The sequence below is a fragment of the Lotus japonicus genome, chromosome 5, assembly GCF_012489685.1.
Source record: "Lotus japonicus ecotype B-129 chromosome 5, LjGifu_v1.2".
Lineage (NCBI taxonomy): Eukaryota > Viridiplantae > Streptophyta > Magnoliopsida > Fabales > Fabaceae > Lotus > Lotus japonicus.
In genome coordinates, this window is record NC_080045.1 from 23,640,106 (window position 1) to 23,668,076 (window position 27,971).

The 27,971-nt window shown below is 37.7% G+C and overlaps 4 protein-coding genes across 6 annotated transcripts; 2 read left to right on the forward strand and 2 right to left on the reverse strand.

Moving 5' to 3' along the window:
- Positions 1-381: 381 nt before the first annotated feature.
- Positions 382-7,626, reverse strand: LOC130719335 (protein FAR1-RELATED SEQUENCE 5-like). Its single transcript, XM_057569960.1, has 3 exons — positions 7,233-7,626; positions 762-2,054; positions 382-683 (listed from the first exon to the last, which is right to left on the reverse strand). Exons 1-3 carry the CDS (start codon positions 7,624-7,626, stop codon positions 382-384), a joined length of 1,989 nt encoding a protein of 662 aa, XP_057425943.1.
- Positions 7,627-8,120: 494 nt separating this feature from the next.
- Positions 8,121-9,072, reverse strand: LOC130721143 (dirigent protein 22-like). Its single transcript, XM_057571883.1, has one exon. The coding sequence runs from the start codon at positions 8,967-8,969 to the stop codon at positions 8,367-8,369; it is 603 nt and encodes a 200-aa protein (XP_057427866.1). The 5' UTR covers positions 8,970-9,072; the 3' UTR covers positions 8,121-8,366.
- A 2,091-nt stretch (positions 9,073-11,163) lies between these two features.
- On the forward strand, positions 11,164-21,436 carry LOC130717904 (uncharacterized). 3 transcript variants are annotated; one of them, XM_057568302.1, is made up of 7 exons: positions 11,164-12,546; positions 17,702-17,799; positions 17,885-18,112; positions 18,236-18,417; positions 18,593-18,706; positions 19,261-19,976; positions 20,104-21,436. In XM_057568302.1, the coding sequence occupies exons 6-7, from the start codon at positions 19,768-19,770 to the stop codon at positions 21,434-21,436; spliced, it is 1,542 nt and encodes a 513-aa protein (XP_057424285.1). In that variant the 5' UTR covers positions 11,164-12,546; positions 17,702-17,799; positions 17,885-18,112; positions 18,236-18,417; positions 18,593-18,706; positions 19,261-19,767. The 3 variants fall into 3 exon arrangements, with proteins under 3 accessions (XP_057424285.1, XP_057424286.1, XP_057424287.1); XM_057568303.1 differs by having other exon boundaries at positions 18,593-18,683; XM_057568304.1 differs by lacking the exon at positions 18,593-18,706.
- Positions 21,437-21,460: 24 nt separating this feature from the next.
- LOC130717902 (uncharacterized) lies at positions 21,461-23,911 on the forward strand. The gene is made up of 4 exons (XM_057568301.1): positions 21,461-21,862; positions 21,958-22,631; positions 22,730-23,018; positions 23,106-23,911. Exons 1-4 carry the CDS (start codon positions 21,461-21,463, stop codon positions 23,535-23,537), a joined length of 1,797 nt encoding a protein of 598 aa, XP_057424284.1. The 3' UTR covers positions 23,538-23,911.
- Positions 23,912-27,971: the final 4,060 nt, after the last annotated feature.

Below are 27,971 nucleotides of genomic sequence, written 5' to 3' on the forward strand. Positions count from 1 at the left end.
TGCATCTTGAGCATAGCCTTCTCTTCTTCCCACCTTTCTTCTTGCGCCCCTTTGTGGTCACCACAGCTGGATCCCCAATCAAGAATGGTCCAATGCGGATGTTTCTGCTATCTGCCCGACGCTTTTGAACACTTTCAGCCAACTTGTATATGTCCCGCAGAACATGAGAGAAATCATTGGCATTCTCACAAGCTATTTCACTGAGTATGTTGCAAGCAGCAGAAAGCACACCCCTCCTTAGCATTGCCAATTTCTTTGCATCATTGCCAGTAACAGTGTCATTAATCTGGTTCATGTAGTCCACCTTAGCCGTCCTTGACCACCTTTTACATATAAGACTAGCAGGAACTTCATCCACTCTCTCATTTCTCATTGCACATATCATGTGAGAACAAGGGATTCCAGAATAATCAAAGTGACCACAATCACACACAAAGCCTTATTCATCTTCACCATCACCACACCATTGACCTCAGTCCTTTGAATAATATTTAAGTCACCCACATATTCAATCTGGGTTTTCACTTCATTGAACATGCTCCTGGTCAAATGCTGTGAGAAACCACGCTCAATATAACCAAGAGGAGTTGTGGGCAAAGGCTCCGAATACATTGTGTTAAAATCAGCAACTAACTCATTGTGTCTGTACTCCCTCACAACCCTCTCAAAATTATGAATGAAATCTATCAAACTGTTTTTACATTAAACATAGCTCTTGATGAATGAATTGGTCCCTTCACACATTGACGTCGTACTCATGCCTGCAAAGAACTTGTCCCTCATATAAGCACTTGCCCACATTGTCTTCATACCATACATTCCTGTTATCCATTCATTATTACCAAATCCATACTTCTCCATAACCTTAGCCCAAAGATGTTCAAATCTCTCCGCGTTGAAGTTACCATATATCAGAACTTTAAAATCCTCCAAGAAGTCTGGATTCTCCAGTTTCTCTAAAGCTTTTTGTTGAATATGCCATGAACACAATTTGTGTCGGGCATTAGGAAAGACAACCCTAATTGCTTCTTTCATAGCTAAATCACCATCTGTAACAACAGCTTTGGGATGCTTCTCAAACATACACTCAACAAATGTCTCCAGCACCCACTTATATGTCTGAATCGACTCATCCGTAATCAAAGCGCAAGCAAAAACAGTTGTCTGACCATGGTGATTGTAGCCACAGAAAATCACCAGAGGCTTATTATACTTGTTTCTCTTATAAGTGCTGTCAAAGGCCATTACATCGCCAAATGCATGGTAATCCACTCTGCTTACTCCATCACTCCAAAATAAGTCCTTCAGATTTTCATCTTCAGTTTTAGTATACTTGGAGAAAAACATTGGATCACCCTCAGCCTTAGCCTGAAAATATGACAAAGCAGCAACCGCATCTCCGTTTCCAACCCTTATCTGCTTCTCCTTATCAATGTGATTGAACAGATCCTTCTTGGTAAAACCCAATGCCTCGTGACCACCTTTCTGCCCCAGCATCAAACCCATTATATTGCAAGTCCTCACCCCATGTAGCTTAAGGCTATTAATCTGAGCCTTGTCAGAATCATTCAGGTGCCGATATGAAGAAATCAGATGGACTTTATCCACAGGTGCCAGAACATGGTTCTGAGTCTTGACAAAGTAAATAACTTTCCACTTACATGAGTTGCGTTCAAAGCGAACACGGAAGCGAGCTGGACACGACACCCTGGTAATTCCCTTTGCAACTCTAACCCGGTCCCTCCACTCCAAGTATTTTCTATGCCTCACCCCCTCTTTGCTGCAGACCAGTTGACGAGTAACAATGGAACCTTGCGAACCACGATAGACATTGTCTTTCCTCACCCAAAAACCATAACACTGACCATATCTTTCATAGAACTTAATTGCATCCTCTTCAAAATCGAATTTCATCCCCATTATATCATCTTCTGTCAAATCTAAAATGTTCTTCTCATACACAGCACCATCATCGTCCTCATCCTCAACTCCAGTGGAACCACCCTTTTCCTCAGAATGTGCACTATTTTCAGGCGAATCAGGCACATTCCTACCTAAATTGACATGTGTAACACCCCATTTTTCGTTATTAGGTTGTTTATTATTTTATCTTAATTATTATTATGCTATATGGTATTTTGATAATTTATGCGATTTAATTAGATGATTATGTGATTATGTGATTTAATTAGATGATAAGGTCATTAAGTGATTTTATTAGATAATTAAGTTATTATGTGATATAGATAAATAAGGGTTTAAGGTTTTAAGTGAGTAGTTGGGAGTGTGGTCCATTGTAAGATTATTTAAGGGTTATGAGAGAATTAAAAAGAGAGAAATCATAAAATTAGGATTAGAGAAGCAACAGAACAGAGAAACACGTGAAAGGTGAAGGAGAGGAGAAAAGGTGGAGAAAACCTAGAATTTGATCTTCAAGAAGAAAAGGGTCAAGGAGGCTTTGTACCGGTGTCATAGAAGAAAAGGGTTTGAATTTACCTTGTATAATTGTAGAATAACAGAGGTTGAGTTTAACATGAAGGAACCCCCAACTTCTTTGAAAATTCAGAAGTGAGAGACTGTGTTGAGTGTTAACATGTGGTGAACAAAATTGATTTTGAGCGAAATTGAGGTTCTAGGGAAAATTGGGTTCTGTTCTACCCGCAGATACCCTAACAGTCTGTGTTGTAGAGAACATAACTCTCTCTACAAAATTCCGAATTGAGTGAAACCAATTTTGTATGAAAGCTAACTCATATGCTTATGTTGGGTAATATTTTTATAATTTTTGGATTGCTGGTTCAGTACCAGAATTATATGCAAGTTCATTCTGTTTTCCCGCAGACACCCTAGCAGTCTGTGCTATAGAGACCATAACTCTCTCTAAAGAATTCCGAATTGAGTGAAAATAATTTTGTATGAAAGCTAACTCATAGGGTTATATTGGGTAATATTTTCATAATTTTTTGGATTGTTGGTTCAATACCAGAATTATCTGCAAGTTCACTCTGTTTCTGCTCGCAGACACCCTAACAGCCTGTGCTGTAGAGAGCATAACTCTCTCTACAGAATTCCAAATTGGGTGAAACCAATTTTATATGAAAGCTAACGTATAAGGCTATGTTTGGTAAAAGTTTCATAATTTTTGGACTGCTCATTTAGTACCAGAATTATATGCAAGTTTGCTATGTTTCTGCTTATTTCTGGGATTGATTCTGAAACTGATTCTGATAATTGATGTGAAACATTTGATGATTTTGTGTTGCTAGTATGTTGGTGGAATAGTGAATGATTTGATAATTATATTGAAGTGTTATTTTGTGCAATTTTGGTGTGATTTCCGTTACGGAATTTGGTGAGAAAATATGTTATATACTTGGGGCTGGAGTGGTCTCAAATTGCATGTTTTAATTTATGAGTTTTTGCACGAAATACACTTCATTTAGTCAAGAGGCAACGTGTCGGTTTTCATCGGAAAACTGAGGTTTGTCCCAGAACTGGAGTGGTTCTGGAAGTCTGGAGTGGACTTCATTGGTGATTAACTATCTCGAGTGGACGCGGTGATACCGCTAAGGTTAACAATTGGTACCACATGCATACATTAGAGTCTCACACACTAAGTTTCACGTTTTCAGTGGTTTTATGTGTTTGGTGATTTGTTGGTGAATTGTTTTGCTGCTGTGGTAAAGTCGAATTATTATTCTTCTTAAAGCTTATAATTTTCCAAAACATTAATAAGAATTGTGAAACTGTCTTGAGAGCAAATATTATAATCACTCAGATTTTAAAGAAAAGGTGAAGTGTTTATAAAGCTGAATCTGAATTGTTTACTTGCTCTTTGTTATGCTATAATTTATACAATGTAAGTTCTTACCCTTCTGTTGGAATGATGTTCTATGAGACATCGCTCAGGTACTTGAGGTAGAGATGTGGCTCATGAGGAGTAGCTTCGGAGAGTCTTAGTTTATGTTATTATTATTATTATAATAATAAAATAAGTGTCTTGCTCTGTAATGTAACACTGGGTAGATATTTATGTTACTTTTACACTTATGTTGAGAGGATTTTATAACCTCTCCTTATGGAAGTTGTTGAATAATTTTCTAAATGATGGCGATGTCGTACTGTTGATGGCCGAAGTGCCTATGAAATTCAGTTTTGAGTATGATGAATTTTATTGGAATATCATGGAAGATAAACCTATTTAGATCAGTGATTTTATGCATCTTAGGATTATCTGACTGGTTTAGAAATTTTATTGGCAGGAATAATTCATTCTTTGGAAAGCATATGAACTTATAAATTTTCAAACACAATCAGTGTTAATTTTAATGAGTTTTTGTGAAGAAGTGTAATGCTCCCTTGATATGGTTTTAAACTCTGATAAACGTTTTTAAATAAAACAATGGGAAAAATGGGGTGTTACATTAGTGGTATCAGAGCCTGGTTGGTCAGTAGTTTAGGTTTATTAGCATGTCAAATTCCTTTTGTATTCGATATGTGTTTATGACACAACCGGTACTGTTTTGGAATTCTCAGGACAATGGTCCCGAGTTGTTCGTTTAAGGAAATTTTCGAGGGCGAAAATTCTTAAGTGGGGGAGAGTTGTAACACCCCACTTTTCGTTATTAGGTTGTTTATTATTTTATCTTAATTATTATTATGCTATATGGTATTTTGATAATTTATGCGATTTAATTAGATGATTATCTGATTATGTGATTTAATTAGATGATAAGGTCATTAAGTGATTTTATTAGATAATTAAGTTATTATGTGATATAGATAAATAAGGGTTTTAGGTTTTAAGTGAGTAGTTGGGAGTGGGGTCCATTGTAAGATTATTTAAGGGTTATGAAAGAATTAAAAAGAGAGAAATCAAAAAATTAGGATTAGAGAAGCAGGAGAACAGAGAAACACGTGAAAGGTGAAGGAGAGGAGAAAAGGTGGAGAAAACCTAGAATTTGATCTTCAAGAAGAAAAGGGTCAAGGAGGCTTTGTACCGGTGTCATTGAAGGTAAGGGTTTGAATTTACCTTGTATAATTGTAGAATAACAGAGGTTGAGTTTAACATGAAGGAACCCCCAACTTCTTTGAAAATTCAGAAGTGAGAGACTGTGTTGAGTGTTAACATGTGGTGAACAAAATTGATTTTGAGCGAAATTGAGGTTCTAGGGAAAATTGGGTTCTGTTCTACCCGCAGATACCCTAACAGTCTGTGTTGTAGAGAACATAACTCTCTCTACAAAATTCCGAATTGAGTGAAACCAATTTTGTATGAAAGCTAACTCATATGCTTATGTTGGGTAATATTTTTATAATTTTTGGATTGCTGGTTCAGTACCAGAATTATATGCAAGTTCATTCTGTTTTCCCGCAGACACCCTAGCAGTCTGTGCTATAGAGACCATAACTCTCTCTAAAGAATTCCGAATTGAGTGAAAATAATTTTGTATGAAAGCTAACTCATAGGGTTATATTGGGTAATATTTTCATAATTTTTTGGATTGTTGGTTCAATACCAGAATTATCTGCAAGTTCACTCTGTTTCTGCTCGCAGACACCCTAACAGCCTGTGCTGTAGAGAGCATAACTCTCTCTACAGAATTCCAAATTGGGTGAAACTAATTTTATAAGAAAGTTAACGTATAAGGCTATGTTTGATAAAATTTTCATAATTTTTGAACTGCTCATTTAGTACCAAGATCATATGCAAGTTTGCTATGTTTCTGCTTATTTCTGGGATTGATTCTGAAACTGATTCTGATAATTGATGTGAAACATTTGATGATTTTGTGTTGCTAGTATGTTGGTGGAATAGTGAATGATTTGATAATTATATTGAAGTGTTATTTTGTGCAATTTTGGTGTGATTTCCGTTACGGAATTTGGTGAGAAAATATGTTATATACTTGGGGCTGGAGTGGTCTCAAATTGCATGTTTTAATTTATGAGTTTTTGCACGAAATACACTTCATTTAGTCAAGAGGCAACGTGTCGGTTTTCATCGGAAAACTGAGGTTTGTCCCAGAACTGGAGTGGTTCTGGAAGTCTGGAGTGGACTTCATTGGTGGTTAACTATCTCGAGTGGACGCGGTGATACCGCTAAGGTTAACAATTGGTACCACATGCATACATTAGAGTCTCACACACTAAGTTTCACGTTTTCAGTGGTTTTATGTGTTTGGTGATTTGTTGGTGAATTGTTTTGCTGCTGTGGTAAAGTCGAATTATTATTCTTCTTAAAGCTTATAATTTTCCAAAACATTAATAAGAATTGTGAAACTGTCTTGAGAGCAAATATTATAATCACTCAGATTTTAAAGAAAAGGTGAAGTGTTTATAAAGCTGAATCTGAATTGTTTACTTGCTCTTTGTTATGCTATAATTTATACAATGTAAGTTCTTACCCTTCTGTTGGAATGATGTTCTATGCGACATCGCTCAGGTACGGAGGTAGAGATGTGGCTCATGAGGAGTAGCTTCGGAGAGTCTTAGTTTATGTTATTATTATTATTATTATAATAAAATAAGTGTCTTGCTCTGTAATGTAACACTGGGTAGATATTTATGTTACTTTTACACTTATGTTGAGAGGATTTTATAACCTCTCCTTATGGAAGTTGTTGAATAATTTTCTAAATGATGGCGATGTCGTACTGTTGATGGCCGAAGTGCCTATGAAATTCAGTTTTGAGGATGATGAATTTTATTGGAATATCATGGAAGATAAACCTATTTAGATAAGTGATTTTATGCATTTTTGGATTATCTGACTGGTTTAGAAATTTTACTGGCAGGAATAATTCATTCTTTGGAAAGCATATGAACTTATAAATTTTCAAACACAATCAGTGTTAATTTTAATGAGTTTTCGTGAAGAAGTGTAATGCTCCCTTGATATGTTTTTATACTCTGATAAACGTTTTTAAATAAAATAATGGGTGTCACAATTAGCACACCCATCCATCTATGATACAACCTCCAGACCTGAGAAGAAAAGGAGCAAAACAGTAGGAGGTGCTCTAAGGTTTCTTCTCCATCATGGCACAAAACACAAGCTATAGTTCCGACAGTATCTTCCTCGCGAGCCAAAAGGGGCCTTCTCCAAGAAGGAGACCAATGCCACTTACTGTTTTACTAGTAGCCAAAGTCGCTAATAGGGGATGATTGGTGAGTAGATAAGTTAAAAAGCCTGCAGAATTTCACCTCCAAAGTTTCATGCCCTATCCAACAATCTTTCCAAAATCTGACCTCCCTTCCATCTCCCACTACTCTCTTCATTCCTTGCTCAAACCACCCTCTCCCATCATCCTCATAACACGCTTTACAAACATCCTTCCACCAATTTGAAGCTTTTGCCTCAACTGTGAATTTGTCAAGATGTGTAGGAATTCTGTATTTTGCTCTAAGAATTTTGACCCACAAACTGTCCGGTTCCACAAGGATCCTCCATCGCCACTTGCCAAGTAGAGCTTTGTTGAAACAACCCCAATCCCTCAAACCCAAGCCGCCAATTTCCTTTGGTTTGCAAACCGCTTCCCATTTTATCCAAGCCACCCCATTACTTCCCTCAAAATCTCCCCAAAAAAAGAACGCATGATACTTATTCAACACACCACAAGGCATACGGAAGAAAGAAAGGTAAAATAAAGGCAAGGATGACAAGACGCTTGCAATTAAAGTTACCCGTCCTCCGAATGAAATGGATTTTTGCCTCCATCTTGATAGTCTTCCTTTTAGTTTGTTCACCACCGGGTCCCAAAAAGCAATCCTTCTTGGGTTTCCTCCAATCGGTAGCCCTAAGTAAGTGAAAGGCACTTTCATGACCTTGCAATTTAGGAGATTTGCAAGTCTTCTAGTAAAACTCTCTTCCATATGAATCCCCGCCAATTTGCTTTTGTGGAAGTTAATTTTTAAACCGAACACCAACTCAAAGCATCTAAGTACACTTTTAATTGTTAAGGCATTTTGCAAGGAAGCCTTTCCAATAAAAAGTGTATCATCCGCGAATTGAAGTAGGAAGCCTTTTCAATAAGCTTAGTATTTTGATTTAAAAAAAAAAAACTTAGTATTTTAACGCTTAACATATTGATTACAAGCATTTTAAAAAACTACAGTAATTGGAATGATAATTCCATGTTGTAATTCAACATAAACTTCAGTCGTCCCTGATCAATTGCTCGATCACTAGAAGAAGACCAATCAACCACTTTCAAAAAGCAAGCCTTAAAAAGTAACGCCAAAGAAGAAAAACAAAGACTTGAGTAGCAATCACAATTATTACCCCCCCATTACATGCAGCTGCATGCACCATTTTCAACTGATAGAAACTAAAGCAAAAGACAAAGAAAAAAGAACCACACATTTCAATAATGGAAGACAAAGACGTTGTACTCCACAACATCTTCCACTGTTGTGGAATGATGTGTCCTTGCCTGAGCATACCCATTAGCGAACCGGAACAACCCACTGCCACCCACCACCGGCATCTCCCTCACGGCGGAATTCGCCGCGTTCCGCCCAAGCACGCTGAGATTGCTCCCGTTATACTTCCCTTCCGTGAATGCAAAGTTGAGCACCATCAGGAGACCCACTTCACTCCGCGAAGCCAGTGCGTACATCCCCTGCGCCCTCCCCACCACCTTGGAACCCATCTCCGGCAGCTCAGTCAGCGCGTCATCCATCACCACCACCGCGCCGAACCCCGTCGGGGAGTTGTTGGTGGACGGAGCAGCAGCGACGCGGAAAGCCGATTGGTTTGGCCCGTCGACGATGTCGTGGAAGTAGAAGCGCAGGTGGCTCAGTTTCTGCGGTTTGTTGAGCCCCAGCGTTGAGGGTGAAATGATTCGCCCAAAAGAGTGGGTTTCTGCAGTGGTGAAGTTGCAGAGGAAAGAAATTGTTATGATGAAAATGAAGGGGTGCTGGTAGATTAGGGAAGAGGGATGGAATTTTGGTAAAGAAATTGCCATGGTGAGTTGGGGTCGGGAGAGATGTGTGCTTGAAGAGTGGCACGGAATCAATTGATCGAGCACACCACATATAACACAAAAAACGATGAAAGTTTGCAACTTTACCAAATAAGGTGAAGGGTAGAGTACATGGTTCGAAGCGGGAGGACTAATTTACTAATATTACTAACAACTTATATTTTTCTATCTTTTTATCAAAAAAATATTTTGTCTATAAAAAAAACCAAATACAGTATCACCGTTTGATGTCATTAAAATTAATGAATGATTATTATTTCCCACATGACATGATTATGTAAAATACAGACATGAGAAAATTCAAATCCCTGCAAGCTTGGTTTTGTTAAAGTGTTAGGAATTCTTTTTACACAATCACGTAGCCTCATGGCTGTACTTCACGGGGATTGTTTTTTGGCAAACTTTAAAATGTTGTTTGTGTTTTAAACAGTAGTCAAACCCCCCTATAGTAACCAATAGTAAGGTGTTAAGATGCCAAGTCATCTATTTGACCGGTACATTTCATGTTTTAAATTTGGGTTCCTAAACTTTTTAATTTTTGCATTTTGTCCCCCAACTATTTATATATCTTAATTATTTTTGAAATTAAAAAATTAAATTAAACCTAAAAGTTCCAGCTGCAATTGTTCATCTCTGCGCCCCATTCCTTTGCTCAAAAGTTCCAGCCGCAACTGTTCATCTCTGCGCCCCATTCCTTTGCTCAAAAGTTCCAGCCGCAACCTCCATCACCGCTGCTCACTCTTCCTCTTCCAACTTCATTTTTTAGCACGGGCCTCCTTGATTTCCAAATTGCTAAAAGTTAGGGTCTATGTAGAAATTATGTTTCTTTAAATATACATCACCAATAGATGTTGACACCTGCAACACCAAATGGTGCTCCTGATCATGATAGCATATTGCCTCGCAGTGAAGTATGGCTCAACATGATGAACTACAATATATAATAGTATCAGTTTTTATGCAACAAATCCTATCTCCAGTTACCACTATTTTTATTGTTTTGGTTTGACTAAGGGATCAGTCATTCAATTTTCCAGAAAGAAAAAAAAACGAAAACTCTAATTAGCAGTAGCACTCCTGCGGTTGTAAGCGAGTGCCATTGAAACATCACCTCTCACTAGACCAGCCCGGCTAAGCATGACGGCACTGCGACAAAGCACGGCTGCATGCCATAGAAGAAGATGAACACGACATAAAAAGATGAAACACCGAGAAGAAGAGGAAGAAAGTTTAGGTTAACGAATTTTCCCCAAACTTGAAATATTTAATTAATTTTAATCAATTTAAAAACCAAAAAATATTTACTTTCTGAAAAAAAACAGTTTTTTATTATAATGTAAAATTCATAATATAAATAGTTGGAGGACTAATTTAAAAAATTTATAAGTTAAAATGATATGGCATAAACCTCCATTTGGCATTCATTTATTGGGTGTGAGGCAAACAGCATCCCTCTCACCGACCAACATGTAAAAGTTTGCCTTTTTTTTTTTATAGTCTTTGCATACAAACTAAGGACAAGAGTCAAGAGAGTATGATGAATTGAGTATAACACGTGTATGATGCTTGAAGCATTCATCCGATAAGGTTGACATTGTACATGGATGGAAGGAAGGAGTAAAGGCAATGAAATTTGTGCTCATAAATATGGTTGAAATGTACATGTGAAATGAACAAAAAAAGGTCATATAGTGTATGTGGTTGAAGAAGTGTACACATTGAGTATATGTTTTGATACTTTGCTGAAACCATATGAAACTTAATTAACCACGTGGCTTAATGGTGTGTCTTGGCGAAAAAAAATTAAAACCTTTACTAGACCCATTGTCTGATCTGATGTGTCCATCTCATATACAAGCATCCCTCACGCCTCACACTCCTAAAACAAGAAGAGACCATGTGTCATCACAGCAAAACTTCCCGCTAAAAAAGAATGGATTGTAGTTGTAGGGAGTAGGGACTTTTAGATTTAGTACAATTATACCTTGATCAATTAGACAGCTAGATTAGTTACATTTTCTGTTACAGAAGTTAGAGCAGTTAGAGTAGTTTGTTACAAAAGTTAGAGTAGTTAGACTAGTTTGACTTTCAGTTACAACTGAATCAGAGTTGGTTACACGTGTGGTAAAAGATAGCTTTACCAATTTCTTTGTATATATATAGATAATACCTTCATTGTAATAGTTGATTTTTTCATTCAATATTCAGAAAGCACTTTCATCTCTTTCTCTCGATTCACATGAGTATCAATTTCAACATGGTATCAGAAGTTTTTTTCTTCCGCGATTTCGTTGATTGATTCGTCGATTGGATGATCAATTCCTTCGTTTCTTCTTCTTCTTCCTTCGATTGTGTCTTGCTGCGATTGATTCGTTGGTCGATGCAATCGTTTCTTCTTCTTTGATTTGATTTGTGTCCTGTTGCTTGATTGCATCTCGTTGCTTGATTCGGATTGTTTTGTTTCTCTGATTTCATCGTTTTCTTCTCTGATTTCTTCTCATGGAGAACCCTAGCAGCGTCTATTACCTTCATCCATCAGAAAATCCAGGTCTGGTGTTGGTTTCACAACCGCTAAACAGTGACAATTACAATTCCTAGCGCAGAGCTATGCGCATGGCACTGATTGGAAAAAACAAGCTTGGATTCGTTGATGGAACGATTCCGATGCCTGCAATTGATGATCCTCTCTATCGGCTTTGGGAGCGGAACAACAACATGGTTGCGTCCTGGTTGTTCAATTCGATTTCGAAGGAACTCACAGCTAGCGTGATCTATTCCACAACAGCGGTGGAAATCTGGACAGATTTGGAAGAACGGTTTCAGCAGCAGAATGGTCCTCGTGTTTTCCAACTCAGAAGGCAACTTCTAGGTCTGACACATGGAACTCAATCTGTCAGTCAGTATTACACTAAGGTGAAAGCAATCTGGGAAGAGCTTGGTGAATATCGCCCTACAATCAATTGTCAGTGCGGAGGTCTTCAACCTTTCTCTGATTATCTGCAAAAAGAGTATGTCATGAGCTTTCTCATGGGATTGAATGAGTCTTTTTCTCAAATTCGTGGTCAAATCCTCCTGCAAGATCCAATTCCATCAATCAATAAGGTTTTTTCTCTAATTGTGCAAGAAGAGAAGCAGCGTGAGATTGGATCTTCAAGTTCTATGGGCACAGATCAGAGTGCTGCATTTGCTGTGCAGAATTCTTCTCAGTCTTCTTATGGTCGATCTGGTGCACAAGGAAACTATGATAACAAAGGAAAGGCAGATCCAAGAGGGAACAAGAATCGTCCTCTCTGTTCTCACTGTGGCCTTCTTGGTCACATGAAGGACAAGTGCTACAAGTTGATTGGTTATCCACCTCATTACAATAAAAATCAGGCAAGAAGTTATCCATCTGCACATCAGGTCTCAGATGTTTCTCATGGTGATTCTCAAACCATTGGTGAGCTCAGCACCAGTTTGACACAACAACAATACCAGCAATTGTTGACTATGCTGCAATCTCAGATGAATTTAGCTGCTGCTTCTGCCTCAAAGAAACCATCACCTGCTAATTCAGTTGGTAATGTTTTCTCTGCTGCCTCTTCTTATGTTTCTTCTCCATTCATGTGGATTGTTGATTCTGGGGCTACTTCCCATATAACTCATATCCTAGATCTTTTTACATCATATAAACTCTTAGAGCACAAGTTTGTCATGCTGCCAAACAAGGTCACTGTTCCTGTTAGAGCTATAGGTTCTGTAAAGTTGACACCAAATTTGATTCTATCAAATGTGCTCTATATTCCTGAGTTTCATGTAAACCTCATATCTGTTAGTTCACTTTTAAAAGATTCTAATCTTTCTGTGACTTTGCTTCGTGATTCTTTTACAATCCAGGACCCAGTGCGATTGAAGATGATTGGCAGGGGTAACCTGCATAACAAACTCTATCTTTTTGAAGCACAAAGTCAAGTTTTTGAAGCAAATGGTTCACCACAAGTTTCTGTTTCAAGTGTTTTTTCTCAATCCTTTGTGTCTTCTGTTTTCACTAGTTCAAACAAAAATAAAATTGCCAGTTTGTGGCATTCTAGACTAGGGCACTTGTCTGATAAAGTGCTAAAGGTTGTAAGCAATCTAGTTCCTTTTACTGTACTTCCTGATTTTCATTCACACAATTGTAATGTTTGTCCTTTGTCTAAAATGAGAAGACTTTCATTTGTTTCCAATAATAATCTGTCAGCTTCTTCCTTTGATCTTATACATATTGATATATGGGGGCCCTATCATCAACACACACATGATGGAAAACAATATTTTTTGACAATTGTGGATGATTGCACTAGATTTACATGGTTGTATCTGTTGAGAGCTAGGTCTGAGGCAGTATCTTGTATCAAGTCCTTCTTTGTTTTTGTTCAAACTCAATTTAACAAGCGGATAAAACAACTAAGGTCCGATAATGCACCCGAGTTTCAGTTAAAGGAATTCTTGTTGCAACAGGGAACTCTTCATCAATTCTCTTGCCCATATAGACCCCAACAAAATTCAGTTGTAGAGAGGAAACATCAACACTTGTTGAATGTAGCTAGGTCCCTTATGTTCCAGTCTAGGGTACCATTGCATTTTTGGGGTGAATGTGTAGCTACTGCTACCTTTCTCATTAACAGAACACCTACACATGTTTTGAATTATGTGACACCTTATGAAAAACTGTATGGGAAGGCACCAGATTTCACTAACCTTAAGGTGTTTGGCTGTTTATGTTTTGTTTCCACACAACCGGCACAAAGAAACAAGTTTACTGCTAGATCAGTACCTGGGGTTTTCATGGGTTACCCTGTTGGATACAAAGGCTACAGGGTCTATAATCTACAAACCAAGCAGTTTCTGGTGTCCAGAGACATCGTTTTTCATGAGGATCAGTTTCCATTTCACAGTGTGCACCATACTGCTGCACAACCAAATTTATTCAATGATTTGGTTATTCATTTACCTCTTCCAGAGCACAATATGGCTCCTACAGTACCTATATCAGCACCAGAGACATCGAACTCACCTTCTCTTGGATATCTAGGTGAAGCTTCTACATCACAAGTTCCCTCTCCCACACAAGTTCCTACTAGAAGATCAAGTAGACAAGTCAGGGCACCCTCCTATCTTCAAGATTATGTTTGCCAAACACAATATCCTCTACATCACTACTTGACTTATGACAAGTTATCTCCCACATATAGGAATTATGTGCTGACTGTTGCTGAGATTTATGAGCCTCAGTTTTTTCATCAAGCTGTGAAATACCCGGAATGGAGGCAAGCTATGAAAGAAGAGATTGATTCTTTGGAGGCCAATAATACTTGGTCAATTGTCTCTTTACCGGCAGATAAAAAGGTCATAGGATGCAAATGGGTCTAAAAAGTAAAATATAAGGCCGATGGTTCTCTTGATCGATACAAAGCTAGGCTCGTTGCTAAAGGAAACACTCAACAGGCTGGAATAGACTTTTTGGACACCTTCTCTCCTGTTGCAAAACTCACTACTGTGAGAGTTTTGCTTGGTGTTGCTGCAGCTAGGGGTTGGCACATGTTGCAGTTGGATGTGAATAATGCGTTCTTGAACGGAGATCTTTTTGAGGAAGTCTTTATGCAGTTGCCAATGGGATATCCGGTACAACAACAAGGAATGGTATGCAAACTACACAAATCATTGTATGGTTTGAGGCAAGCCTCTAGACAGTGGTTCCTCAAGTTCTCCACTGAATTAAAGTCTCTAGGATTTCAACAAGCTACCTCAGATTATTCTCTTTTCTCAAGAGGCAAAGGGACTTCTCTTGTCATCCTACTTGTTTACGTGGACGACATCATAGTAGCTGGTCCCAACTTAGAAATGATCAATCAAGTCCGAACCTTGCTTCAACAGTCCTTTAAACTCAAGGTTATTGGAGATTTAAAGTACTTCCTTGGTCTTGAAATAGCAAGAGCTAGTTCTGGAACTTTTCTCTCCCAAAGGAAATACACATTGCAGCTGCTGTCTGACACAGGTTTTATGGGGGCAAAACCACAATCATTGCCTTTGGATCCTAATATCAAGCTCACTGATACAGAGGGTACTTTACTTCCTGACAGTTCTATGTACAGACGTCTCATTGGAAGGTTATTATACCTGACAATCTCTCGACCTGACATAACCTTTGCAGTGAATAAGTTGAGTCAGTTTATGGCACAACCCAGAACCTGTCATCTGGATGCAGTACATCATTTATTACAGAATTTGAAAGGCGCTCCGGGACAGGGTATTTTCTTCTCAGCAAAGTCCAATCTTCAACTGAGTGCATTCACAGATGCAGACTGGGGATCTTGTTTAGTAACCCGCAGATCTACAACTGGACTTTGTATCTTCATGGGAGATGCCTTGATTTGCTGGAAATCTAAAAAACAACCCACTGTCTCTAGGAGCTCTGCAGAGGCTGAGTACAGGGCCTTAGCATATGCAGCTAGTGAGCTTCTTTGGCTGAAGCAGTTGTTCAGAGTATTTGAGATCCCAGTTGAATCTGTCAAGGTTTTTTCAGATAACAAGTCAGCTATGCATCCTGCTACCAATCCATTATCCCATGACAGGTCCAAACATGTGGATATCGATGTTCATTTTATCCGTGAGCATGTGCATTCTGGGTTTCTTCGGTTGATTCATGTTAGGTCTGAACATCAGCTTGCAGATCCACTCACTAAAGCAATACCTCTTCCACGGTTCAAGCAAATATTGAGCAAGTTGGGAGTGAAAGATATTTATCTCCCAACTTGAGGGGGAGTTTTAGATTTAGTACAATTATACCTTGATCAATTAGACAGCTAGATTAGTTACATTTTCTGTTACAGAAGTTAGAGCAGTTAGAGTAGTTTGTTACAGAAGCTAGAGCAGTTAGACTAGTTTGACTTTCAGTTACAACTGAATCAGAGTTGGTTACACGTGTGGTAAAAGATAGCTTTACCAATTTCTTTGTATATATATAGATAATACCCTCATTGTAATAGTTGATTTTTTCATTCAATATTCAGAAAGCACTTTCATCTCTTTCTCTCGATTCACATGAGTATCAATTTCAACAGGGACTATGTGAGAGGAGTTTTTTTCGGTCACCTTTTGCAGCAATTTTTGTGGAAAAAATCAGATTGGTGTGCCTTGAGGTGTCTTCCGATCCTCACCTTAATCTTGACTTTGGAGAACAAAAACCTGCAATCAACCTTCTCAGTTTCAACGCGCTTGTTAGAATTTAAAAATAGATAGATAGGTTGGAAATGAGAAGTATAGCCGTGTAACTATCCCTAACAATGTGATAGAAAATAGTTTGATCATTAGTGGAAGGAATAGATTACATAGGCTGGAGGAGTTGGAGCATCTCCACACCTCAAATTGCTTATCATGTACCAGAGCCTACTTATAGGCATGATTTCACCGACCTTTCAAAGTCGGTTTCCTATTACCTTATTTTTAGTACATTCTAGAGTATACTCAACTAGACTAATTAAGGCCATTTCTACTTGATTCCTTTGCTTTCTAGAATTCTTTAGAACCTTGTGGAAATTTGTAGCACACACTTTCAACACTCCTCCTTGATACAAATTTCCATCACTGCAAGCATTACTTCGTAGCTCTTCCAAACTTGCTTTTGACAATGCCTATGTGCATCTGTATAGTGCCATTATGGTTGAGCTTTGTCTTGTAGACCCACTTAACCCCAATGATGTCTTTTCCATGTGGGCAATCTACTAATTCACATGTGTTGTTTTTCTCAATCATCTTTATTAGTGGTAGTAGCGAAGGGTTACTCACAACAACCTGGCTCTGATACCACTGTTGAAAATTGAAGAAACAAAAAAGTGGTAGGATTTAGCAATATTAGAATGAAATGCATGAGCTATAAAATCGTATGGTTTTATTACATTCATGGTGGGTACAACACTTAGATTCTTAGTGTTGCCACACCTACATGGTGAGGCACTAATGCATATTTATAGGCTGGAGTCACCGCTTTGATTATGGCGGTTTATTATATGATACAATTGGAACATTCTAGAGATAGAAACATTAAGATAGTCTATGTGCTTTCTACAATAATGTAGATTTTAAAAGATAATTCTAGAAACTTGCATCAATTCTTAACACTTCTCCTTGATGTAAGTTTCTCCAACTTGAAGCATAGTTCGCAGCTCTTTGAATCTTGCTCCTAGCAATGCCTCTATGAATATCTCTGCTAGCTAGTCTTCATCTTGCAATAGTTGAACTTGATCTTCCAGTTGTCTATGCTTCCACTGTTCATGGTGCAATTTTAGCTTGCTTCACTTAGAAATCATTCTTCTTGCCTCCAACCCATCGACTTGAAACTTATTGTTGTTGGCTATTTTATCACTCTCATCAAATCCAACTAGAGTCATTTTGTTGGACATGGATTGCCTGGGCATGTACTCAAGCGGAACCTCAGAGGCCGTCGTCATAGCAGAGTACATTGGGTGGAGAGGATTTAGTGTTCCTCCACACACTACAAATGATGCACTACATGCCTATTTATAGGCTTGAGTAGTCGGTTTGATTATGGCGGTTTATTATATGATACAATTGGAACATTCTAGAGATAGAAACATTAAGATAGTCTATGTGCTTTCTACAATAATGTAGATTTTAAAAGATAATTCTAGAAACTTGCATCAATTCTTAACAGCGCTTTAATTTAATTAGTGCAGGACTTTGAAAAACAAGAAGGGTTGCAACATCCCATTACTCACGTGGCATTTGACAAAGCCCCTGCTTCCATTGGTGGCGAGTACCTCTTCTTGAGAAGGTTTGAATTGATATCCCACATGAGTTTCCATAGTGGACCAGTGGCTTAGTGAAGCCCATGTGATGTTTGACTTTTGAACTTGCAGCTTCTGCTCTTGAAATCCTTCTTGAACACGTACACTTCTCATGCACTTGGTGATGTGTCTGCATGCACTGCTATGAATTTGGCTGAGTAAGTTATGTGCTGTCAAGCATGCAGCCCATAACTATGGGATCAGTTGCAAGGTTGACTACCGATACCTGCAGCTCTTCCTTCGCGTTCATAAGCACTATGCTTAATGCTTGCAATGCTGATCACACTGCAGTTCAACATGGTATTGATTACTTCACAACTCTTCTTGCTTACTTTGGGTTTGTTTTACTTCAGGTTTGTTTGATGTAATTGGAATGTATGTTTTTTACAATTGAGTAATTGAGCTTACTATTTGATTATGCAGGCATTGGAATTTCACAGATCAGAACAAGATTAGGGAGAGAAAGCGGATTTGGTAGGCTTAGCATCGATGCGTCTGAGGTCTGATATATAGCAAAGATAAAGCATCGAGAAATGGAGGCTGCAGAATGCCATAGCAGGTTGTTCATGAAGTTGAATCTTGGCGCCTTGGATATGCTCACAGAGGTATGTGTTTGAAGTTCGTGTTTCGTTTGGAATCTGATTCGTTGAAAATAGTTTGGTGTTGTCACTCCATCTTTACAACTTTTTCCTTCTCTTCTTTTTGTTTTACATGTGGGTTTTCACTTTCTCTGTGCTTTTCCATAGGCTTTCTTCTGATCTGTTAAAATTATTTGTGCAGTTTGACAAGGATACTTTATTAAAATCTTATCTTTCAATTAAAGTAAGCCACAACCAGTAGAAGAGGCTACATAAGTACTTCTTAAGGAAGTGTAAGTTTGTCCTTTGTTACAAGGTAAAATTTACAAATCTATAATGGAAACATGGTACACTTTGTCTTTTTTCCCTTTTTTTTAATTTAAAATGGTTTATTGATGACGCAAGGGAGGAAGGTTTTTCAAGTGCTTATTATGCCACACGCATACTTCAGCTATAACTTTACTTGAAATATAAATTGATCCAAATATATTATTAACTTTTATTTGCATTTATAATTTTTACAAGAGTTTGCTAAACATTCCTTAAGCTGCAATCTGGTATGTGTGGTCCAGTATGCAATGTATTTTCATTCCTATTTGTTGTGAAACATGTATTATGATCTATCCTAGCTGTCTTTTGTGTCTGTTTGTGGCGCATTCTCTAAATAAATGAAAGGAAACAGGGGAGACCAACTCTAAAAATAAAGTGAAAAATTATAAGAGTGTGAATGAATCAAAGCATTCACAAATTTCTTGAATTTTATTGCAACTCAATGTTATTTTCCATAGTACATATCACATCACAGGAGGTAGGCGATATTCCACCAATGAAGCTCACTTTCTCTAATAGTTAGTACATATCACATCACAGGTGGGACAGCTCGTGATTATTGGCTTGATAGTGTGAGATGGTGCCGTGTTTCAACTGCTGGATATTGGCCTTGGCTTGTTGCTCTTTGTCTCGTTGGTTTTTTTATTGGCTTAATTGCAGTTTTCCTCCCTCATGTTTCACCGTTGTGCGAAGTTCCTCCCCCATGTTTAAAAGGAGCAGATTCGCTCCCTCATGTTTCAAAATGTGCAGATTCGATCCTTCCGTTAGTTTGCCGTCTGAAAGCTAACGGCAGATGCTGACCTGGCTTCCTTTTCACACCCCCCCTTGCATACCACCCCTATTTTTTAAAAGAAAAACACGAAAAATAAATATAAATGAAAATATGCTAAACCTAAATCCCCAAATCAGACTTCATAAGCCTTCACCAAAATTAGAAACCCTCTTTGTGCGATTTCCCTCCTCCATTTTTCCCCTCAATCTCTAAAGTCCATTGATCTCTTCACCCAAACTGCTCAATCGCACGGTTCTTCGTTGAGATTCCCTTCAATGGCTGGTGGTCCCAGGCGTGGAGGTAGAGGGCGACAACGACGAGGCAACGACAAGGGAAAGGAGCCTGTCGGTGAACAAAGCACACGTGAGGGGAAGGGAAAAGAGCCTGTCGTTCAAGAACCTGTCGAGGGAGAAGGAAAGGAGCCCGTGCTCGAAGGGTGGCAGTTGTTTGGAGCCGACGATATTCCAAACCATTTCCGATTTAGGTACCAACATTTCTGCCCTTTTTCCTCTTATTTTTTGTTCAATGTTTACTTTTAGGTAGTGTACATTCATTGTAAATTGAATGGAATTTAATGGGGGTTGTTGAAATCTTAACTGTGTTGGTTGCAGGCCTACTGTTGTGAGTAAATTGACATTGATTATTTGGCATAAAGGTCATTTTGTGTTTGAGCCTACATGTGCGTATGTTGAAGGGGAGTCTGAAATATTGCCAGGTTGGGATCCAGATCAAATAAATTCAATAGAAGTAGACAAGATAGTGACAGCACATTTAGGGTATGCTTCATATAAGTGTTTGTGGTATAGGGCTCCTACTTTAGGGTTGTTTGATGGCCGCAAACCACTTAGGGATGATGGAGATGTTCATCAATTTCTGAGTGATGTCAAGGGTTTCTCTGAAGTTGAGTTTTATGTTGAGCACTTGGAAGAAACTGGAGTACAAACTGGTGAATTGCAGAAAGGGACACAGATATTTGTGGAGGACATTGACTCTGAAACAGAGTCTGCTTTTGTGAGTGTAGCAAGGGAGGCAGAGGCTGAGATTGACAGTCTTGCAAGGGGGGTGAGTGAGGTAAGGGCGGTGTCTGAAGTTGTGAGTGAAGAGAGTGTGGTGCACGAGGGTGTGAGTGAAAAGAGAGTGCTGCCTGAGGGTGTGAGAGAGGAGGTTGTGGTGCATGGGGGTGTGAGTGAACAGAGGACTGTGTCTGAGGTTGTGAGTGAACAGGGGGTACAACAAAATATTGTTAGCCTGACTGGGGAGCACATATCAGATGATGACAGCTTGGATGATGATTATGAAGCACTGAGTGGGGAAGAAGAATCTGATGATGTGAGCCTTGATGACTCAGACTTTGATGAGAGATGGGAGTGGACTACTGTTTTGCCAACTGGAGATGTTGAAGCTGTAACTAGTTTGCTTGGTTCACAAAACCCCAATTCTACCAACTATGATAGTTTTGAAGATGAGTATGGAGACTCTTCAGACCTAGATACTCCACCTGGAAGTGATTCAGATACTGAGGAGAGACCCAAGTTTCCTAAGTTCAAGCAAAAGGAAGATGATTCTGAAGTCAGGTTTGAGGTAGGTCAGATATTTAGTTCTGCTGCTCTTCTTAAGAATGCAGTGAAGGATTATGCCTTGCAGAATAAGAAGAATGTTTATTTGGAAAAAAATGATCCAAAAAGGGTTGTAGTTAAATGTACTGAGGAATGTGTATTCTATCTTAGGGCATCTAAGTACAAGCAGAACACATACTTTCAGATTGTCACATTATATGATGAGCATACATGTGTAAGGACCAGCAAGAATAGGCAAGCTAAGACCAAGTGGATAGCAAAGAAGTTTGTGTCTATGCTAAGACACACACCTTCCTTGAAGGTAGGTGCTTTGGTAGAGGAGGCAAAGATAAGGTGGGGGGTTGTGTTGTCTAGATTTCAAGCTTAGAGAGCTAAAGTAACTGCATTAGAGATGATACAAGGAGCAGTGCTTGAGCAGTATAGACATCTTAGGAGTTTTGGTGAAGAACTCCTAAGAAGCAATCCAGGTAGTACAGTCAAGATCAAGAGTGTTGTGGGAGCTGGTAATCCAGTGTTTGAGAGAATTTACATTTGTTTTGCTGCCTGTAAGAGAGCCTTTGCAACCTGTTGTAGACCCTTAATAGGCTTGGATGGGTGCTTTTTAAAGGGATTATATGGTGGGCAGTTATTGGCAGCTGTTGGGAAGGATGGGAATAATCAAATGATTCCCATAGCATTTGCAGTTGTAGAGGCAGAGACAAAGGATTCATGGGCTTGGTTTGTGCACCTGCTAGTTGATGACTTGAGTAGTGTGAGTCCAAATGCCTGGGCTTTTATTTCTGATCAACAAAAGGTACCACACTCTAACTATCATTTTTTTGTCTTTTATATGGTCTTTCATTTTTTATCAACTAACTGGCATCTCCATCACATTCATGTTATTAACAGGGATTGGTACCCACTTTACAAGAGCTGGATCCAAATGTGGAGCATAGACTTTGTGTAAAGCATTTATATGGGAATTGGAGGAAAAAATACCCCGGTCAAGAAATGAAAGGAGCACTTTGGGCAGCGGCTAGAGCAAGTACTGGTCCAGAGTTTGAAAGGGCTATGGATCATATGAAGACATTAAATGAGGAAGCATGGAAGGATATGATGGAGGTACCAGCCAAGATGTGGAGTAGGTCAGCTTTTAGTACTAATACAGTGTGCGATCTGCAGGTGAATAATATGTGTGAGGCCTTCAATAGGGCAATATTAGAATGGAGAGATAAGCCAATTATTACTCTAATTGAAGGCCTCAAATATTATATCACTAACAGGATAGTGAAGCAAAGAGAACTGATGTTAAAGTACAGGGGTGCAATTTGCCCTATGATCCAACAAAAGCTAGAGGTGAACAAGCAGAAGGCTGATAACTGGATACCTATGTGGAATGGAGATGGTGGTTACACTTTGTTTGAGGTTAGTAGGAGTCAAACAGACAAGCATTCTGTGAATTTAGCTACAAAGACTTGTTCTTGTAGGAGATGGGACCTAAGTGGAATTCCATGCTGCCATGCAATAACTTGTATGTGGCACAACCATGTGGCACCTGAAGAATATGTTCACCCTTGTTATAGGTATTATTTCAACACTATCCTCCACTTGTTTCATTTGATTTAAAAAAAAATGTTTATTACCTTTCACATGTGAATGATGTTTACACTCACATTTGTAGCAAACAAAACTTCTTGGCTACTTATGATCACATTATCCTGCCATCTAATGGGCCCAAGTTGTGGCCTATTAGTCGATATCCTCCACTTGATCCACCTTTCATGAGAAGGGCACCTGGGAGGCCCAAAAAGCAGAGGAGGAAAACAAATGATGAGCCCAGAGACCCCAATAGGCTGAGGAGGTACCAGACCACAATTCAGTGTAGGAGGTGTGGTGAACCAGGGCATAACAAAAGGACTTGTACTGGTAAGCAAGCTGCTGACAGGGCTATACCAGTGGGAGGGAACAAGGTGAGATAATGATTAATTTTGTTTAGTACAATTGATTATATTCTGTCATATGCATTACTGATTAGGTTGAGGTTGTTTCCCTTTCAGGATAATTCCCAGATGCTTCATCCTGAACAAAGGGCAAGTGGGAGTGGATCTGCTCAAGCAAGAAATGATGGTGCTGTTGAAACTGGTGAACAAGAACAATTGTTGACTACTAGAAGGAGAACTAGAAGAGCAAGTGGGAGTGGAGCTAATCAACAAGGGAATGATGCTGCTGTTGAAACTGGTGCACAACAACCAGGGGTGACTACTACAAAGAGAACTACAAGAGCAAGTGGGATTGGAGCTGCTAGTGAAGGAAATGGCGTTGCTGTTGATACCAATGCACATGAAGCTGCTCCAACTAGAAGGAGACCTCCAAGGGCAAGTAGAAGGAGACAACCTCAAGGTGAAGCCTCCCAAGCTGCACAACCAGTTCAAAATCATCAACCAATTCAACCTCAGCAGCCAGTTCAAGCACCATATATACTGACATAGTGCTCACAGACAGCCAGCTCAATAACAACTCATGCTCCAGGGGTAGCAAGTGGTTCTCAGGGAACTGGAAGGCCTGGGAAGAAGCAGAAGCTTGTTGTTTTAGGATGATGTTAAGCAAAGCAACAATGCATAATAAGATTTTTTTGTTAGGCTGCTGCCAAAGTGTTATGTTATCTTGTTCCGGGCAGAACCTTATTACTGTTATTTTGTGTTAGTTTGTGTTACTCGAGTATGTTAATGCTTTCAAGTTGTGTGTAACTTGACTATGTCACTTGCTTTCAAGTTGTGTGTAACTTGACTATGCTATTTTCTGTTATGGATGATGTTCTGTTATGGATGATGTTCTGTTATGGATGATGTTTAGTATTCAGTTATTCTGAATGTTGTTTATGGATGATGATGGTCAGTTAGGCTATTTGCATATGATGTTTACAAATTAATAGGAATTCATTCAATATGTAACATAGGAATCAAAGAAAATAGGATAGAACTGAGTAATTTTCATTGCATTCATATTCAAGTTACAAAAAAACAAGGCTGCCAAACATGATGACAATAACATACCAAACCTCAAACTACATACCCCCACAAATACTACCTAAAAAATCATGCTTTGATAACCATGATACCAATAACAATGATCAACAGTACAATCACAATAACACACAACCCTAAACACCTAATTAAAAACATCTCCTTCTTCTTCAAGACTTCAATCTGACTCAGCAATCCAGAAATCATCAAGTTCTGGCGTGTATTTACAGGAGGATCATGCCATTTGAAGAACCCACACCTCCTTACCCTACCCTGCAATTTTGCCCAGAACAAATATTAGTTTTTTGATGTAAGAAAATTACATTTTAATTGAAAGTTTGTTTCAGAAAGTACCTGGTATTGTCCACACCCATAGAACCTTCGACCCAAATTTTCCTCTGTCCATGAAGTCCTTAACGGAGACAACACCCCACAGTCACAGTAGAGAGTTCTACGAACAGTGGCATCACTGTAAGTGCTTGTCGAAGATTGGCTCCCATCGTTAACTCTTGTCATGCTTCTTCGTTCTCCTTCGATCTCTTATGGATTTTCGAATGCCCTTCGTGTTCCTCTTCTCACTTCTGGCCTTCGTGTTCCTCTGCTAGCCTTCGTGTTCCTCTGCTAGCCTTCGTCTTCCTCTTCTCTCTTATGGCCTTCGTTCGTCTTCCTCTTGTCTCTCCTTGCCGTCGTGCTCCTGCTCCCTTCTGAATCTAGGGCAGATGTTAAGAGGAAGAAGAAGATGGTGATGTAATTTAGGGAAGTCACGTGTTTGTCACGTGATTTTTTTTTCTCAAGCATAAATGAGCTTAGTGGCAGCTTAGTGGCATCCTGGTGGACATGTGACAGAGACACGTCAATTAATGAAAGCCAGGTCAGCATCTGCCGTTAGCTTTCAGACGGCAAACTAACGGAAGGATCGAATCTGCACATTTTGAAACATGAGGGAGCGAATCTGCTCCTTTTAAACATGGGGGAGGAACTTCGCACAACGGTGAAACATGAGGGAGGAAAACTGCAATTAAGCCTTTTTTATTTCATTTCCCTGTTCCTTTTCTTCCCTTCCATTTCTTTTTAATTACATATGTATTGTAATTAATCTTGTTGCCTTTGAGAAATTCAAAAAAAAAAAAAAAAATCTTGTTGCCTTTGTATTGGGTGGCACCCTTTGTGCCTTTTAATTGATTAATTGCTTACCCAATTTTTTTTTTCTCTAAGATGAACCTTTCACTAATAAGGATTAAGGTTTTGTTGTTAATTTGTTTAGGCATACCCGACCTCAATCTTGCCGGGACAATCTTAAACGAGTAAACTTTGGTGGCCTTTGGTTCTATATATGAGAAGAAGTGAGATAGATGACTTGGCTTCAATCAACAAGGAGTGTTTAATCTCATTGTTGTTGCAGTAGCTATTCTAATTTGTTGAATACTATTAACAAGTAGAATTTGGCAACAGATCGATTTAGTCATTAGGGAGATCTTAGTCTTAATTAAGAATGTTTGATGCAAGGTCATTTCCGAGAAGCCCTTTCTTTGAACATTTACCAAGTGCAACTAAACGGCTAACGCTCATTTTGCTATGTAGCTTCAAAAAGTGAGTTTGTGAGTGCTTGCTTCACAGTTCAAACTTAGACCTCAATTGAGAACATGTAAAAGCATGAAAGTTGAGTTTTATTTTTTTGATACCTGAAAAACATTATCATGAGTTGTGCATTAAGTGATCAAACTTTAGTTTGCTTCCTTCAACAGATTAATAATGGACTTGATATGGAGTGCAACATATTTGCCGAAAAAAGAAGAACACTATGCAAAGATGCTGAACCAGAAATTATGATTCTTTGTAATCGGAAAGGAAATGTGCTATACATGTGGGATTATTTCCCTGAATTTGTAGGCTTAGTTTTTTTTAAAACTGAACATCATACATTAAGAAGAAACAGTAGGTTCATAAGTCATTACATATTAAGCTAGATAAAAGAGGATACATCTAGACAATTCAAACAAAAAGTCACACCTTAAAGAAAACTTAGGTAAAGTGTTAAGCGTTAGAGTTTCACATTGGCTAGAAGTGTGGCCAATAAAAAGCTTATAAATGATAGTGCAAACCTCAACTCTTGAGATAGCTTTTAGGTTGAGTTAGGTCTCCCTAATTCTTATATGATATCAGAGTCTATCACCTGTTTCATTCCACGCAAGATATCCAACCCTGTGCGTGAGGGGCTATGTTAGAATCTCACATCTCTAGCAAATGTGGGATCTAACATTTTGACAAAGGAACAAAGAATTAGATTAATGAACAAAAAATGAACTAAAAACATCAAAGTTTGGAAGGCTTAAACGACAATCACGAAGCACTGAATCCAAGTTGAAATGGTTATTCCCGCTGTGCTTCCAAGCCTAAAAATATTAGATAGCCTATAATACATATATTCATAAACCTTTAAATAATTGAGGAATAAATTTACATAAAAACATCAAACTTCGATATGGAAAATATTTCATAGAGAGATTAGAAAATATGATCATATCTCATGGACATTTATTTATGTTTAAATATATTGTCAAAAGCTCACATGGAATGAACATTTTACATGAAAATAGTTTTATGTTAAAACTAATAAAAAATTACATTTAAAATAATGTAAGTACATTTTTTCAAATTTTTTCAAAAAATTAGAAGTAAGTATATATAAAAGCATGAAAATTAACGGTGAAAATTATGAGGATTAAAATATACTCATGTAAAAATATGGTCTATATTTATTTGTGTTTAAACTTTAAATTGAAGGGCAAAAAACTCGCACAGAGAGGATCATGATACATGAAATAGTTTCATGTTAAAACTAATAGAAAAATAAATTTTAATATAACTTATACACCTTTTTTATTTTTTATGTTTAATTTATAGGGTCAAAAGTACTCACGTTGATGAATATTATACATAAAAATACTTTCATGTTAAAAGGGGAGGAACATTTTAAAGGAACATGGAGTGACATTTTACATGATAATACTTTCAAGTACAAATTAATAGAAGCACAAATTTTAATAAATTTCACTACTTTACAATATAATTGCATGTTAAAAGTGCATTATATAACAATACTAGATATTATACCCGTACGTTGCACGAGTTTATTTTCGATACTTTTTAATATTATATGAAAATTATTATAGTGTAATTATATAAATAATAAATATTAAAATATTTCTTAAATATAAATATAACAGAAAAAATTATTGTGTTTAGACATCGAAATAGATAGTATTAGAGTTTTTTTGATGCATTAAATTACTTAGTTAGAGTTCTCTTTATGTAAATAAATGATATTACTGAAATTTAATAAAAAAAATTTAAAAGTAAAATATTATTAATAATATAAGAAAGCTTGAGAAAATATTTTTAGTACTATATAATAGATCAAAATAAATATTTGAAATTATTTTTCAAATAATACACACATGCAATATATTTAACTAGTACTTTGACCCGTGCGATGCACGGGGGATTTTCATTTTAGTTTATCGCGTAATTTTTTTATTAAATATATGTTATTTTTATTATGCTTATTAGAAGATAATTTAAGAATTAAAAGAAACAATTATTTATATAATAAAATAAAAATTTGTTTTTTGTGATGAATGTGTTTGTTTAAATTTTAAAAAAGCACAATCTTTTTGTTTATTTGTGGTTTTTAACCCTATTTTTTTTTTAAATGCTACATTATTTATTTTTTTCTATATAAAAATTTAATAGTTTTTGAAGTCATTCTTAACTAAAAAAAATTCAATTTATATTATTATTTATTATATTTTTAATTTTTCAATTAATTTATACTTTTTTTGAATTTTTCTAGTTATATTTCTTAGGCTTAATACATCAGAAGGCCCCTGTAATTGTAAA

What these genes read in the sequence shown, in the direction of transcription:
- LOC130719335 (XM_057569960.1), bottom strand. Translation starts at nt 7,626, where the DNA reads ATGCCTTGTGGTGTGTTGAATAAGTATCATGCGTTCTTTTTTTGGGGA. An exon ending in GGTCAGATTTTGGAAAGATT is followed by an intron (nt 2,055 to 7,232) that starts GTTGGATAGGGC and finishes ATGTCAATTTAG; the next exon opens with GTAGGAATGTGCCTGATTCG. An exon ending in GAGGGACAAGTTCTTTGCAG is followed by an intron (nt 684 to 761) that starts GCATGAGTACGA and finishes ACAGTTTGATAG; the next exon opens with ATTTCATTCATAATTTTGAG.
- LOC130721143 (XM_057571883.1), bottom strand. Translation starts at nt 8,969, where the DNA reads ATGGCAATTTCTTTACCAAAATTCCATCCCTCTTCCCTAATCTACCAG.
- LOC130717904 (XM_057568302.1), top strand. Translation starts at nt 19,768, where the DNA reads ATGGCTGGTGGTCCCAGGCGTGGAGGTAGAGGGCGACAACGACGAGGC. An exon ending in CCAAACCATTTCCGATTTAG is followed by an intron (nt 19,977 to 20,103) that starts GTACCAACATTT and finishes TGTTGGTTGCAG; the next exon opens with GCCTACTGTTGTGAGTAAAT.
- LOC130717902 (XM_057568301.1), top strand. Translation starts at nt 21,461, where the DNA reads ATGATACAAGGAGCAGTGCTTGAGCAGTATAGACATCTTAGGAGTTTT. An exon ending in TATGTTCACCCTTGTTATAG is followed by an intron (nt 22,632 to 22,729) that starts GTATTATTTCAA and finishes TCACATTTGTAG; the next exon opens with CAAACAAAACTTCTTGGCTA. An exon ending in TACCAGTGGGAGGGAACAAG is followed by an intron (nt 23,019 to 23,105) that starts GTGAGATAATGA and finishes TTTCCCTTTCAG; the next exon opens with GATAATTCCCAGATGCTTCA.